General features: G+C 41.4%; 1 protein-coding gene across 3 annotated transcripts; it reads left to right on the top strand.

The window, feature by feature from the left end:
• Positions 1-785: 785 nt before the first annotated feature.
• On the top strand, positions 786-10,889 carry LOC124706529. Of its 3 annotated transcripts, none has more exons than XM_047238193.1 (17): positions 786-901; positions 1,415-1,561; positions 1,810-1,853; positions 3,042-3,079; positions 3,700-3,790; positions 5,617-5,722; positions 5,804-5,874; positions 7,414-7,483; positions 8,410-8,472; positions 8,931-9,002; positions 9,096-9,197; positions 9,299-9,373; positions 9,507-9,629; positions 9,764-9,880; positions 10,075-10,131; positions 10,401-10,462; positions 10,606-10,889. In XM_047238193.1, the coding sequence occupies exons 1-16, from the start codon at positions 875-877 to the stop codon at positions 10,458-10,460; spliced, it is 1,263 nt and encodes a 420-aa protein (XP_047094149.1). In that variant the 5' UTR covers positions 786-874; the 3' UTR covers positions 10,461-10,462; positions 10,606-10,889. The 3 variants fall into 3 exon arrangements, with proteins under 3 accessions (XP_047094149.1, XP_047094147.1, XP_047094148.1); XM_047238191.1 differs by having other exon boundaries at positions 10,578-10,889; XM_047238192.1 differs by having other exon boundaries at positions 10,562-10,889.
• The last annotated feature ends 5,803 nt before the right edge of the window (positions 10,890-16,692 follow it).

The following is a 16,692-nucleotide window of genomic DNA, read 5'->3' as shown; positions in this document are numbered from 1 at the left end:
CGTCGAGGTGGCAACAATGCGATGAAGGGTGCGTGCCACGGCGGAGGGCGCATGCACTGGTGGCGTCGGCCTGTACCCATAGCGCGTGAAGACCTCATTGTGTTGCGGTGTTCGTAGCGTGTGGAAACCAAAACAATTGCACGGCCATAGGTGGTCGTGAGCATCGTCTCGCGTTCCGCCACGGACAATGTTTGCCATAGCTCGTTGTCGGAGGCCCAATCCGGGCCTGCCTTCGCCTCCGACGTCAATCCTTTCGTTGGTGCTCGATGTCATCCTAGAGGTTCGTGCGCTACGTGATGGGCCATCCGTGTTGATCTTCCTGCCTATTGGCAAGTGCCAATCCAGCAGCACCAACATGTGGATCTCGTGGACAACGCACACCTCGCTGATGCAGAGACTGTGTGGTCTATTGCCACCGAAGCCTTCGACTTCATCGTTATCCACCATCTTCGAGGCGAGGAGAGGATGTAGGAGGTGGAGAGACGGGGATTGCTGCGAGAGGCGAGAGGTAGGTGTGCGGTAGTGTGGATGCGGGGCGAGACCTTTTATAGCTGGTGTCGGGAGGCGATCCACCCTACCGACACGATGCACCCCATTTTTTTTGTCCCGGTGGAGTTTTTTTTTATATGGCACTTCTCACACAGGAGGGAAAAGAAAATGAAAATAGAAATGGAAAAGATGGAGCATGAACGGAAGCCGTTAGTTTTGAACGGACGGCTGACATTTTCGCGCGAGGGCGAACGGCAAACTCGCCGCTCACTCCATAGTCAGGATCTTCTCCGGCTCCGTTATCCATTTGCCCCTCCCCTCCCCGCGTAGCAGCCGACAAGTCCGCTTCAAGACTCCCTTGGTCTCCGTCGCCTCGAGCGCGGCCATGGGCGCCGCCGGCCTCCCGGCACCGGTACTCCAACCCCTACTCCCCTTTTTTCTCCCCGCAGCTTCTTCACCACTTCTCCCACTAGACGCCCTAAATAAATGGTTTCTTGTGTGGAACGCGGGTTGATTTTAGTTGGATTGGAACTGTAACGATTATTGAAGACAGCTATACAGTCAGTAGGCTTTGATGTTCGTCCATTTATTTCCGCTAATTTCATGTCGCGATGGAGCCATTCCGATGTTAAATTCGTTCACCACAGGTAGTAGCAATTGCTAATACAAGCTTTTATGAATCCCTTGCTGAACCCTTTTGCATTTATCTCCATTTTGGGGTAGAAAGTTAAAAAAAATAGTTTGGGCAAAGCAGGTTGCTAAAACTCATATAGTAGAATAAACTGCTTTGCCCAAACTAAATGAGTTTCAGCAATCTGCTTCGCCCAAACTAAATTCTATCTTGATGATGGTTTCGATTGCAGAATTTGACAGTAGTCCACTTCGAACACAAGCTTATTATTTGTGGTATGTGTCTGTGTTGTAGGGGTGCTTGCAAAAGGTTGGGCAAGGTGCTGTGTTGGACATGTTTGGACTGAAGACGGTCAGCTATAGAACACACAAGACGTTCAAGTTTCAGTGCGTTGCATCCAATGGGCCTCGATTTGGGACTGATCTTTCTAATAAGAAGAAAGTAGGTTCCATCAGTCCTCTGTTTTCCTTTCACCTACTTCTGTGCAGGTGCATTGCATTCCATCTTTGGCCACCATTATTGTTTTAAAATGGAACTGGAGATACTTTCTAGCCCCATAGGAGGTTGTTGATTGTATGATTTTTTCTTCACTGGATTCCTACATCTTGTTCAATGACTAGAATTGTACACTTGCTTGTCTTAAAAGGTTTGGTTCCATAATTGTCCACTTTGCATTGTCATTTCCATAGATTAAAAGCAGGAAGAAGGCAAAGGATGTTGCACTGGATAAAAGGTAAAACATATTCGAACTTCTTGTAGTCTGATTTTTTTTCCCGTCGCATTATGAAATGACAGAATCCTTGTTTTTGTTTACGGTGGTTGTTGCCACATTTTGCTTGCTGTGTACCTCTTCTATAATACAACACCGAAGTGCATTTCCAAATTCAAATCTAAAGAGGTGTGTGATTGAATAGTGATGCAACTTCCCATCGAATGTTTTCGTTCAGTTTAGTTCTCTGCGTAAGTGTTAAATTGCCACCATAATTATGCCATATGATATGGCTCTTAACACAGCAGTGTGCAATGCTACTACTATTTTATTTTACACACGGCTAAACACCACAGCCTTTGCAAAATTAATGTGTTGAAAATTTCAGTTTCATTCCTTGTTATTAGTTGCTTAAATATATTTATTAGGTTGGTGTTGAGGATGTAAAGATGGGCTGTATTATACTTTTATCATCCAACACAAATGAGTCACAGAGGCACACAAAATCATGTGAACCCACGACCAGGCCTCAGCCTTAATCACATCGAGTAGGTTACAGGCCATAACTGTGGTCCCTATAAGTTCTCGTTTTGAGTTTGGACATTGCAAAGATCTCTGGGGCACAACTTGGGGCACTATTTCTGTCACAATATACTTATAGATCCAACAAAACAATGTATTGTGGAAGTACTTCTCGAGAAAAAACCCATATGATTTTCAAATATCTAGTCTAAATATTTTTATTTTCTTAATGATGTTAGTAATCAAAATTTTGGAAGTTTGATTTTACCTATAGCGAAACAGATAGCTTTAGGAAACCAGAGGGAGTAGCCGTGATTCAGCTCCTAGCATTATTCTTATCTGAAACATTGTTGGATAATCTGTAAAACTAAACTGTTTTGCTATCTGCAATCATATAAATATCCTGGTAATTCAAGGTCATGAACTCATGATGTATGAAGCTCCCATGCATTATCTTTCCTTTTTTGCTCTAGCTATGCCTTACTTGATGGTTCTTTATGTTGACATTATTGGCAGCTCTAAAACATTATCGAAGAAATTTCAGTAATTTTTATTCATATTGTTCTAAAACATTAGTTAATATTTTCTTAATTATCTTTTGCTTAGTTTAGTTATCAGTTCTTTTGTTTATCTATATTTGTTCTTAAAACATTCCTGAACAGTTTCACCAACAAATTTGTGTTGCTGCAGCAAGGTAGCATCTGGAGACTCAAAGAACGAGGAACAGTGTAAGTGCATAACTTTTAGTTCACTATAATTAGATTATGTTTAATTATTTTCTTGTATTGTAAGGATGGCAGTTTATGCTACCGAGATTTCTAAATTTTCTTGTTTAGCAACTTACCATTTGTGTTAGTTTTCTCTAACCACACCCTCCTTCCAATTTTGTTTACTTGGTGGCCCATAAATTGTTTCCTCATAGCATTTGATGGCCTTACTGTCATAGATAGACTCACAGAATAGTTATTTCTTAGAATGTAGTACTAGTGTACTGGAAATCTCATATGGTTATACTGCAACTTCCTAAGGCGTAGTATTTTGTTACTAGGTTTACTTTTGTGGAAGTTCCTCGTCATAGAGTTTTTTGGGGCGCTAGCATTCTTTTATTAATATTTCGGAACTGGCATTTCCAGCTTTAAACCTTCAATCTATCTCTCTTGCCTTCAGTATAAGCTGAGTCGTTCTCGAAAAAATATAAGTTGGGCGATTGTTTTGGGTCTATATATAGGACTTTAAACTAATTTTATGCATTTAGCTTATGATATCTGTTAGATGCGTTTTTGTTACTTGAACTATTTTTACTTTTACCATTGACATGTCTCATTATTTGGGCATTCACATTTTATAGGGGCACCAGAATTAGGAACTGGAAGAGAAAACAAATCTGGTAAAACAGTCATGGATAAGAAATTTCTGGAAAAAATTGAAGCTGTTCGAAGGTACTGAATTATTATTCATGCTACACTGATTGAAACAATAGATCCATTTGTTTTAGGACTATGTTTAAGTAGAGGTCTAGTTATGCTACTCATGGAAACCTTGTGAGCAAGTTGTTCTATACATGAAATATGGGGACTCGATATGGTACCAAATCAAAAGATTCATAGTTTATTTAACCTATGTGTTAAAAAATATAAAAAATGTATGTGCTCTGTATTTTCCTGACCACAACAGATTTGTCCAGTGTGTTGTTAGCATGCTGTATTTTTCCGTGACTGCCCTTTGTACTGTGAGAATCTACAGTACGCCTTTACGTCCATCCTGATTTCTCACTACACACCTATATGATTGCTATCATTATGTATTGCTAGAATTTTGGCTGAAATCACTATCCGGTGTAGCTGTGTCCAAGAATAATGACATATTTACTGATGATCAACAAGAGGCGGTAGTAGGAAAATTGTGGAGAGCCACACCCGCTTACATAGAGTGTACTCCAAGTTCGTATTAATCCTCAATGTGAATTTGACAAAGTACTCATTTCTCCCTGAGTCTTATACTGCAAACCTCTAGTGTCTAGAATTACCAAAATTAGACAAATGTAAGAAATCCTTTATGGGGCGGAGGGAATAGCAGAACAAAGAATTACTGAAAGGTAAGTATTTTGATCGGCTCAAGCTTAGCTCCAATCTCAGCTTTCCTTTAGATAGAATACTCTTCTTATGAGGCCAGCCTCATTCATGTCTGCATTTCAGTTAAGCTCGTCATATGTCATGGTTGTTTCGCATATTTACTTAGGCTTTACATATATCAAGCAAAGAAAGACCATGCTTCAATCTAATCTTTTAAACTCGTCCTTCTGTCAGTGTAAAATAGTCCTCTCCGTTTCTCTAAAAAATAGTCCTCTCTTTGTTCTAAGAAAGTCAAGACAACTAACCTCTCTGAAATCAATCTTGTTATGCCACCTCCATATTAAATATTTATTTAGATTCGCTAGTTTGCCAACTTTGTTCTGCTGCCTGTGGTACTTCCTTTATTTTATCTGTTAAAATGACAAGACGTCTTAGGATGCTTCTTGAACGTTTACCGTGGCTATCATGTCAGTGTGTTGCTGGACTCTCTTCGTCTGGAGCCGATACCATGCTCTTTTATTAATAAGGTTCATTTATTTTTTCAGTTCAACAAAACTTTATTTGTTTGGAGTTATATATTACAAATGCGGTATGTTAGAATGAGTACATGACACATCAATGTGCAACAACTGCACCTAGCTGATGGTGAATTTACTAATAACAGAAGTACCCAATACAGGTTACTTGTACCTTTCCTCAAGATGATATATGAAAAATAAAAAATACTTTTCTTGTGAATAGCACAAAACATCTACCCCTTTATTAGTGTTTGCCCTTGTTACCTTTAGACTGATCGAAGTTTATAGTTGCCAAATTTCAGAAATGCGCAATCAATGTCTGTAACATGTAGCTGACTTTGGTGAGCCCAGATAGCAAATTAGGAAGATATCCTGTGAATCTAATTGCTGTATAGACTCCGTGAATGTTTAGACTCCGTGAATGTTTCCAAGCCGCATTACCTCGTAAAGTTTGGCTACAAAGCTTCAAATTTTATTCTCATGCATGTGTGTATAAGATGTTGCCATGTTGTATTAGTTAAAGTGTACATAATACTGGTCAACTCTTGATGAGATATCCACCCTATGCACTAAAAATTGATCATTTGGCATATTGAAATAAATGGTTTATTTTACTTAAATGTTTTTATTCATGCTCTCAACTAGGGGGGCTCTTTCTTATTATCTTTTTTACAGGTCTGCACTTGATAAAAAGAAAGTTGAGGAGAAGAAAACTTATCAAGCTATTGATTATGATGCTCCAATTGAATCAGATAAGAGTACAATTGGCTTTGGTACAAGGGTTGGTATTTCTATACATCGTTATCGTGTTCTCACTATTTGGTAGATTCCTTACCATATATAGCATAATTTTTTGTGGCAGGTTGGAATTGGCATAGCTGTTGTGGTCTTTGGACTAGTTTTCACTCTTGGGGATTTTCTTCCTTATGGAAGGTGACTTTACATCTAGTGCGCTAACAGACGACTAATAGTTCACTCTGTTTTTTCAGTTATTTGAGCTAGAGTCCACACGTGACATGCCTTTTACTATTCCTATTCATACTGCACTTCTTTCTAAAATTCCTTATGCGTATAAAATAGACAAGTAGTTAATTTCACAAAACTAAGGTATTCTGTACAAACTATCACAAAACTCCACTCAACCATCATTGGCAATTTTCTGTTCTTTCATACTGAGCATTCCGAGTTTTATCAGAATCTTAAATCTTATATGTACAAATTAGAGTCACTTTAGGAAAACCTTAACTTTCTCGCATTCCGAGTTTTATCAGCGGCACTGCGTGTGGCTGATAGCTCCGGCATGACACTTTATTTTGTAATAATTTACTGTGTGCATCCTCAATGTCTGGAGTAACTCCTGACATTGTGTTGTTGCAGAGGCTGGATGTACTTAATTTCAACTTGATATTAATAATATTGCCCATTATAAAAAAATATACGAATTGGAGGGTTTTTCTAAGTCTCCATAAGTCGCCTAGGAAACACTCCCTCAATAATTTCAGGGTGAGGATCAGAGGAGAGATTAAGCTGTCCTGCTGAGATACGACAGGGTTTAACCGGCCGATAATTTACAGGACATATCTAAGTATAGCCACCTACTACCTCCGTTTCAAGGAATAAGGCGTCCTTGTTTTACGAGTTTTTTGTTTGACCAAGAATTACATCAAATATATAAAGATTGTTTGTATGAAATTAGCATCATTAGAAAGTATTTTTCAATACGAATCCAACGGTGTTACATGCATATAATATAATTAAGATTTTATTGCTTAATTTTTGTGGTCAAAGTTCGTCTTGGAATGCGCGTGCGCCTTATTCCTTGAAACGGAGGTAGTACTATGTTAATAAAATGAATATATCCTAATACAGGATAAGTGTGACCTAGATCAAGTATTACCATGTAGGAGTTGATTTCAGATGCAATAATGATTTCAGTTAAGATTTTCATACATCAGATCAAAGTCTGAAGCCTTATGCATGTCCAACTAGGTCATCACAGATATCTAAGTTTTGGATAATTCTGAGTCATATTTGGAAATAAAACTAATTGATCATACATGCATCACCAAGAACACTGAGAAACTAATTCAGTTTTGTAGGGATTACTCAAGGCTACTGTGTCATTTTTGTTATCTATGTGACCACTTCCTTCTGCAATTGCGGTATTCACAAAATAGAGAACAAGCTCACCCACAGAAAATGTTGTGATATGTCATATATGTGTTACTTTCTGTGTTTGGAAATGTAGTGATGAATTTATTGGAAATGCAATTGTACCTTATATTATTTTTCTTTTACATGTGATGTTGGTAACTAAATTGATTCATGCTTTGTAACTAAATTATAGGTCACAGGAAAATTGTAATGATTCTGTTTTGCGATTGAAAGTTGACTTTATGTTACATTATGTGCATGATTATTTTTCTTATACTTGTTGGGCTTATTGGTTAACTCTACACTTCCCTTTTACAGTGATAGTCCTAGCAAGGAAAGCACGGTGGTCAACAAACAACTTTCTGCAGAGGAAAAAACAAATTTTAAGGTGCCATTATTTTTCCCACAGAAGTATTGCAGGTTTTAAAAATATATTAACTACTTGAATTACAACGAATGAAACAAGGTGCATGTGACACTGATCAAAGATTTTTATTAATTATTTTCTTTAAGGGAAAAATAAATATAAACCCATGCCTATATTTATCCCTTGACAAGATTGTAACCTTGTGTACTTTTTTCGTCTGTCCTCCTTAGAAAGACTCAAGAAGTAATAGAAAAAGCTTGACAGCCAGCACTTGTGCACTCAAACTGAAAACTATAGTATATTATTTCACAAGAAGGTTATTGTTGTGAAGTGTATATGTGGATTGCCTAGCCCTTTCCATCAGTTCGGACTTTTGGTTCAAGTGGCTAGTGCATGAAGCTTAACATGGTATCAGAGCCCCAGGTCTCGAGTTCAAATCCTGGTTTTCGCAATGAAGCCTAAAAATTGTTGTTGCCCCCCTCTTTAGTCACCGCTGTTTCGGTGTGCTCTTCTTCTTTCACGTGTTGACTTTCTCTTCTCCCGTCACACGCGAGTGGGGGTGTTGTGAAGTGTATATGTGGATTGCCTAGCCCTTTCCATCAGTTCGGACTTTTGGTTCAAGTGGCTAGTGCATGAAGCTTAACAGTTATGATCACTTGTAAATATGTTTCCCCAGTTGGGGAATAATGGAAGCTTTGTTACCTGTATTGCATAGTGGTCACAACCACTATCTAAGTATTCAGAATCACAGGAATAAAACGGTATGCTTAGTCACACTGTTGTTGCTGAATGTGGTTGCTCACGAGTTGTTTTCTACCTCTGACCATATGTTTGATTTCCAAGGGGAAGTGCAACAAATGTCTAAGATATATTTGTTTTGAACAAGAGTTTGCTTTATATTTGGTACTTTGGTATCGTATTAAGATATTGTTAATTGTTTGGATTAGAGAGCACTTGAAGGGTTCGAAGAAACATTGACGAAGTCACCTAATGATCCTACTGCTCTTGAGGTGAATTTCTATTTCTTTCTATTTCTTTTGTTTGAGTTACATTCTTAAATATGGTCTCCTAGGACTTTCTCCTCTTAATATGTTCTTTGTGTTGACATATTGGTATTTATCAGTTTATATCTGCTGCTGCATATTTGCATAAAAATCTCATTATGATTGTCCATGAATGTTCCATACTTAGGTAGTGAAAGTTCTATTGGCCACTGGCAGTTACCAGCCTTACCACTGTGTCCTGGCCAGCCATATATCCGGGTCAGTTGTCCTGAATGGCCAACGTTTGAAAAGCGGAATATGGTTTTACTGTTTTCTTTTCCTTGTTGACAGTTAATGTCATAAAGAAAGTTTTCAGAATAATAACATGCATATTATAAATAATTGAGCTTTCTGGATTATTTTATTTTGAGAACTGCCATTCTAGTTCCACAATGTACCTATTTACTTCTGACATGGCCCCACAGGGTGCAGCAGTATCATTGGTTGAACTTGGTGAATATGAGAAGGCATCCAGTCTACTTGAGAAACTAGTTAAGGTATGCTATTTGGTGCACCTTGTATTTATCTGGCGTTCCTGTCGATCTTGTGAACTTATTATCTGGTAGAAACACACATTTTACTTGATGTAGGTTATCCCTGACAAAGCAGAAGCCTATCGTTTGTTAGGTGAAGTAAAGTTTGAGCTCAAGGATTACAAGGGGAGTTCTTCATCATATAGGAACTCTTTATCTGTAAGGAAATTTGATAGCACATCTGTATTATGCAAAATATATGTTCTAGTTAACTGGTTACCATAATACAAGTTTTCTAAAGCTAACACATTGTTCAACAGGCATCTGACGGCATTGATTTTGAAGTTCTTCGTGGTCTGACAAATTCATTAGTTGCTGCTAAGAAGCCAGATCAGGTCTTTAAACAAAATTGCGATGATGATACCTTGCATAGTACTTGTTTGAAGTTTAACACTAGTTTTGACTGCATCATACAAATAAAAACGCATGACATATTATTTGAATTTAATCGATCATAATGTGTGATAGGCAGTTGAAGTAATTCTCTCTTGCCGCCGGAAGTTGAATGAAAAGAGTCAAATACCAAGTGCTGACCTAAAGGCTGCAAATGACAAAGGTGCTCAGAAGTCTCAAGATATTGATCCTATCCAAGTAAGTTTTTTTATTCTTTCCTCAAAAAAAATTATGCTGTTTCTTCCCTGACGGCATTGTTTGGGTTACTGATTGTTCATATGAGAGAGAGTGAGCTCCAATAGTTTGTAATTTGCGTATGCTATCACGTACAGATTGATCTTCTTCTAGGGAAGGCCTATTCTGACTGGGGCCATATCAGTGATGCTGTTACAGTTTATGATAAGCTAATCACAGAACATCCTGAAGACTTCCGCGGTTATTTGGCGAAGGTATTCATAAAATGCTTTAAGTTTTGCTGTAGCTAGGATTTTCAAAATTTCAGTGGCGCTTGCTAGGACAACATCTAGGACATACAATGATTCAGCTAGTGGGTTAGCACTAAATTTTGATGTTGCTCTGATATTAACTAGCTATGTGTTTCTGTTGTGAAGTGATGGTAAATATGTTGAATCCATTTTCTCAGGGAATCATACTGAAGCAGAATGGCAAGGCAGGCGATGCAGAAAGAATGTTTATTCAGGTACGGTTTTTGTGTGCGACCCAACATACAAATCTGCTTACAGTGGTTGAAAATTTATCAAGTCTTCCAAAGTTGCACCCTAAAGATACCCGGTTTGTGTGCAATTAAACTATGGGCATTAGGGACTTGAACGTTGATATGCTATCTGTACGTAGCAGTAACCAGAAATGAATTTGAGCAACAGAGTTGCGTTCTAACCAAGTAGGGTCATTCAACAGATCCAACGCCTTCTGTCTACAGAATGTCATATCTCACTTCCTTTCATGCAGGCCAAATTCTTCGCCCCAGAGGCAGCGAAGGCACTTGTTGATATTTATGCACAGAGATAGAGGTACAGAAGAAAAGCTTTTGGTTAGAACGACTTTTTTTCCCTACTACTATGGTAATGCCTAGATTAAGTGCACAGTAAACAAAGGGATCAAAGGTACAAACATATGGCATATCAGGTTGATTGAAACACACCGCCAAACTCAGGCTATCGTGGACCCTATACTGGCCAAGAAAATGTAAGCGAGGGCTACAATCCAAGTTGAGGAAGGGAAAAGGCAACAGGAGAAGAACAGAGTTCGAAGGGAAGGAAAGTAGTTTGAGAAGACTTTGGTTTAAAATGCCAGGATAGTGTTCAATTTTGTTTAAGTCCAAGGCTGGCATTGTCGCTGCTATTCCCTTTCTGTTTCAAAGGGGCCTGGTCTGAAGTTGCATGAAAACTATGAATGAAATGTATAAGGGGGCGAAAGTTTGCTCGCCTTGCTTCTCCACGCGACTCATCGCTAGCCTCGATTTGGTACCGCTCGCGCAGCCCGCACTGAAACAATGCTTGAGTACACGGCACACTCTAATGTCATGCCTGTGTTTTGACCGGTTCGTGTGTGTTTCCATTGATGTAACAATTCCCCAACAATTAAACAATGTCAGTTAGAGCGACAACAATCTGTCTATGTACATCTCCCCATATGGATCATCATCGCTAAGCAGTTCGTCCACATAAAAAATGCAAGCAGCGGACACGAAGAGCCCCAGGCAAAGCAAGAGGTACCCGACGAGGAGACCAAGGCAAGGGCTCGTTGTGTGCTCCAAATTGATCATCTGGCACGCGCCTAGGCAGTCAAGGGCCACCGCCGCGCAGGCCAGAAGGCCAATCACCGCCCACCTGCTACACTCTTGGGGCTCCGTCCTCGCCACCACCAGCTGCTCCTCCTCGCCGGCCATTGTGCGCCGCCGCCTGGCCTCCGGTCGATCTATCTAACCGACTTGAGGTTTCGTCTGCTGGTCTGGTGTACGAAAGAAAAGAAACAGAAGATCGATGCATGTATTGACCTAGGTGGAGCTAGTATTTGTTTGTTTGGGATCGGTCGGACTATCCGTTTGTTTAATCAGTAATGACTCTCAATTCTAACAATTTAACATAACTCGATCAGTACTGGATCCAACAATCCAAGACCAGGCAATTTAAACTAGCCAATATATCCACCATATCTCTCCGATCCATCTGGTCGCAAGCCCAACAATTTCCATCGAAACAAGTTACACATACATCCACATTTTTTTTTCTTCGATAAAGAGTTTATATAAATATCACGGAGAGCCTCTGCAACAACATCATGCTCTAATGATATAAAGGATGCACACATCCAAAAATGAGAGAAACATTACAAAAAAAAGTCCCGCTACATAGATCGAAAACCTGAAACAGCAGCACTCACACCACCAAGACAACACCAGAAGATCAGCTTCTCCATAAGCGATGTCTCCAAGAAGGAAACAGTGCACAAACGTTGTCGTCGTCCGATCATAGATCTTAGATTTTCACCCTGAAAAAAGCCCTCACTCTCAAAACAATGCCTTCAACAAGAATATTGCCAGGCACAACCAATTAAGACCAGATTTTGGATTTTCATCCTGAAAGATAAAACTCTGAACTTCTCCTGTGCAGTCGCCTCCACATACAAGTCGGTGTTTGAAGTCACGAAGCACCAAGCCAATTCCACCTCACCACCAAGATTCGACCACCATTGCTCGTCCATCGATCTCAGCTTTCATGACCTTCTCCGCCAGCACCATGGAAAGAAAACGAGTTCCATGATATTAACAACCAGTAGAGTTTCGAAGCGCTCCCTCTAAAACCAAACGACCAGATAAAAAACATGGGTGCGCATGACCGAAAACACCTAATCCAGCAATCTTCAGGCATTGATCGCACAATGAATTTTGCCGGTAGGGCCTTCCGAAACACGGCAATCCAGCTAGCCCGGTGGGAAGAAGCCTCCGACCGATCTTCACTTGGCGCAAGAGGAATCCGAGGACCACCGCCATTATTCGCAAGACTAGCAGCCCCCTCACCACCGGTCAACTACCAACCAGATCAGAAGACATGGAGAGGGCAGACCAGTGCAGGCCGTCGGCGTGGCAAGGACCAACACCAGGACCACACCTGCCTAGGTCCACCCGGTCGAGATCTTGTTCCAAGACCTAGATCGGATCGAGGCGACCTAGGGCACCACCGTGTGGGCGGGTTCCCGACGGTGCACCATCCCCTCCTCGTCTCCGCTCTGGTGGAGGCGCTCAGACCCCGGCCAAGACCAGCCGCGCTGCCCAAGGCCCTTCACCGACGCCCACCAACCCCCATGAGCCACGGTCGAGAAACTCTTGGGCGCTGACGCCCACCTAAGCGTTTCGGACGGTTAGGCGCCACCATCACCGCCGCCGCCGGCGGCAACAGCGGCCAGGAGCGGTGCGAGGGAGGGGGACTTAGGGTTGGGTAGGCGGGGGACCTCCGGAGTCGCCCGGGAGGGAGGTGGCTGATACTTCTCCAACGTATCTATAATTTCTGATGTTCCATGCTTGTTTTATGACAATACCAACATGTTTTGTTCACACTTTATATCATTTTTATGCGTTTTCTGGAACTAACCTATTGACGAGATGCCGAAAGGCCGATTGCTTTGTTTTCTGCTGTTTTTGGTTTCAGAAATCCTAGTAAAGAAATATTTTCGGAATCGGACGAAATCAAGACCGAAGGCCTTATAATTCCCGGAAGCTTCCGGAGCACCGGAGAAAAGTCGAGGGGTGTCGGGGGGCCCACCCCACGTGGCGGCGCGGCCCAAGGGGGCGCCCCTATGGTGGCGTCACCCCGTGGCCCCTCCGACTCCGACTCTCGGCCTATATAATCGTCCCCGACCTAAAAACATCGACCAACAAGACGGAAACAGAGAAAACCATCCGGAGCCGCCGCCATCGCGAAAGTCCAATTCGGGGACAGAACTCTCGTTCCGGCACCCTGCCGGGCGGGGAATTGCCCCGGAGTCATCTCCACCGCCGTCTCCACCGCCATCTTCACCGTCATCGCTGTCTCCATGATGAGGAGGGAGTAATTCACCCCTGGGGCTGAGGGCTCTACCGTAGCAATGTGGTTAATCTCTCTCTCTGTACTCCAATACAATGATCTCGTGAATTGCTTTGCATGATTGAGATCCATATGATGAGCTTTGTATCGCTACTAGGTTATGTGCTACTCATGTGATGTTATTAAAGTAGTCTATTCCTCCTGCATGGTGTAAAGGTGACTAGTGTGTGCACCGTGTGGTTCTTGTCGTAGGCTATGATCATGATCTCTTGTAGATTGTGGAGTTAATTATCATTATGATAGTATTGATGTGATCTATTCCTCCTTCATAGTGTAATGTGGACAGTGTGTGCACTATGTTAGTTCTTGGTTTATTTTGCAATGATCTATTATGCTCTAAGGTTATTTAAATATGAACATTGAATTGTGGAGCTTGTTAACTCCGGCATTGAGGGTTCGTGTAATCCTACGCAATGTGTTCATCATCCAACAAAAGAGTGTATGTAGCACATAAGAGAAAGAGTTATTTATTATGCGATCAATGTTGAGAGTGTCCACTAGTGAAAGTATGATCCCTAGGCCTTGTTTCCAAACATCGAATCTCCGTTTATTTATCGATTCCGTTGCATGTTTACTCGCTGCCATATTTTATTCAGATTGCTATTACCACTCATATACATCCATACTACTTGTATTTCACTATCTCTTCGCCGAACTAGTGCACCTATACATCCGACAAGTGTATTAGGTGTGTTGGGGACACAAGAGACTCCTTGTATCGTGATTGCGGTGGTTGCTTGAGAGGGATATCTTTGACCTCTTCCTCCCCGAGTTCGATAAACCTTGGGTGATCCACTTAAGGGAAACTTGCTCGCTGTTCTACAAACCTCTCGCTCTTGGAGGCCCAACACCGTCTACAAGAATAGAAGCTCCCGTAGACATCAAGCTATTTTACGGCCGCGTTGCCGGGAGGAAAGGTAAAAGGTACTCACACTCCGGATCTCGGCTACTAAGCTATTTTCGCCGTTGTAAGTACTCGAAGCTATTTCCTTTAGATCCTGCAATTGCATCTTTTTGTTTCTTGTTTTACACTAGTAAGGCATAATGGAAAACAACAAAAAAATTGGTGAGCTTTTTAATCTTTTTCCTGATTTAGAATTGTTTGATGCGAAAATTAAAAACCTATGGAACCTTATTTGCATGCTAGTAGCGATGTTATTAGTATGAATGCAATTACTGCTAATGCTATGGAGAAGTCTAAGCTTGGGGAAGCTAGTTTTTGTGATCTTTTAAGCTTCCCATCTTTAGGGGAGAAAATTTGCTCTGATAATACTTTATCTCCCTGATACGTCTCCGACGTATCGATAATTTCTTATGTTCTATGCCATATTATTGATGATACCTACATGTTTTATGCACACTTTATGTCATATTCGTGCATTTTCCGGAACTAACCTATTAACAAGATGCCGAAGTGCCGGTTCTCGTTTTCTCGCTGTTTTTGGTTTCGAAATCCTAGTAACGAAATATTCTCGGAATTGGACGAAACGAAGACCCGTGGCCCTATTTTTCCACGGAGCTTCCGGAAGACCGAAGAACACACGAAGTGGGGCCACGAGGTGGCCGGACTATAGGGCGGCGCGGCCCAAGCCCCGGCCGCGCCGACCTATAGTGTGGGCCCCTCGTGACGCCCCTTGACCTGCCCTTCCGCCTACTTAAAGCCTCCGTCGCGAAACCCCCGATGCGAAAAACCACGATACGGAAAACCTTACCGAGACGCCGTCGCCGCCGATCCCATCTCGGGGGATTACGGAGATCTCCTCCGGCACCCTGTCGGAGAGGGGATTCATCTCCCGGAGGACTCTACACCGCCATGGTCGCCTCCGGAGTGATGAGTGAGTAGTTCACCCCTGGACTATGGGTCCATAGCAGTAGCTAGATGGTTGTCTTCTCCTCATTGTGCTTCATTGTTGGATCTTGTGAGCTGCCTAACATGATCAAGATCATCTATCTGTAATTCTATATGTTGTGTTTGTCGGGATCCGATGGATAGAGAATACCATGTCATGTTAATTATCAAGTTATTATACATGTGTTGTTTATGATCTTGCATGCTCTCCGTTTCTAGTAGAGGCTCTTGAAGGAGATATGCCCTAGAGGCAATAATAAAGTGGTTATTATTTATATCTTTATGTTTATGATAAATGTTTATATATCATGCTATAATTGTATTAACCGAAACATTAGTACATGTGTGATATGTAGACAAACAAAGAGTCCCTAGAATGCCTCTTAACTAGCTTGTTGATTAATGGATGATTAGTTTCATAATCATGAACATTGGATGTTATTAATAACAAGGTTATATCATTGTATGAATGATGTAATGGACACACCCAATTAAGCGTAGCATAAGATCTCGTCATTAAGTTATTTGCTATAAGCTTTCGATACATAGTTACCTAGTCCTTATGACCATGAGATCATGTAAATCACTTATACCGGAAAGGTACTTTGATTACATCAAACGCCACCGCGTAAATGGGTGGCTATAAAGGTGGGATTAAGTATCTAGAAAGTATGAGTTGAGGCATATGGATCAACGAGTGGGATTTGTCCATCCCGATGACGGATAGATATACTCGGGCCCTCTCGGTGGAATGTCGTCTAATGTCTTGCAAGCATATGAATGAGTTCATAAGAGACCACATACCACGGTACGAGTAAAGAGTACTTGTCGGGAGACGAGGTTGAACAAGGTATAGAGTGATACCGAAGATCAAACCTCGGACAAGTAAAATATCGCGTGACAAAGGGAATTGGTATTGTATGTGAATGGTTCATTCGATCACTAAAGTCATCGTTGAATATGTGGGAGCCATTATGGATCTCCGGATCCCGCTATTGGTTATTGGTCGGAGTGAGTACTCAACCATGTCCGCATAGTTCGCGAACCGTAGGGTGACACACTTAAAGTTGGATGTTGAAATGGTAGAACTTGAATATGGAATGGAGTTCGAATATTTGTTCGGAGTCCCGGATAAGATCCCGGACATCACGAGGAGTTCCGGAATGGTCCGGAGAATAAGATTCATATATAGGATGTCATTTTATGTGTTTGAAAATGATTCGGAAGGTTCTATGGAAGGTTCTAGAAGGTTCTAGAAAAGTCCGGAAGAAACCACTAAGGAAGGAGGAGTCCCGGAGGGACTCCACCT

Source organism: Lolium rigidum, chromosome 4, assembly GCF_022539505.1.
Source record: "Lolium rigidum isolate FL_2022 chromosome 4, APGP_CSIRO_Lrig_0.1, whole genome shotgun sequence".
In the NCBI taxonomy this organism is placed as follows: domain Eukaryota; kingdom Viridiplantae; phylum Streptophyta; class Magnoliopsida; order Poales; family Poaceae; genus Lolium; species Lolium rigidum.
The sequence above is the reverse complement of the archived record's forward strand: the minus strand, read 5'-3'. Positions and strand labels throughout refer to the sequence as shown.

Excerpts from the sequence above, each read along its gene's own strand:
- LOC124706529 (XM_047238193.1), top strand. The coding sequence starts at position 875 with ATGGGCGCCGCCGGCCTCCCGGCACCG. Across the intron at positions 3,791-5,616 it reads AAAATTGAAGCTGTTCGAAG|GTCTGCACTTGATAAAAAGA; the intron begins GTACTGAATTAT and ends TCTTTTTTACAG. Across the intron at positions 8,473-8,930 it reads ATGATCCTACTGCTCTTGAG|GGTGCAGCAGTATCATTGGT; the intron begins GTGAATTTCTAT and ends ATGGCCCCACAG.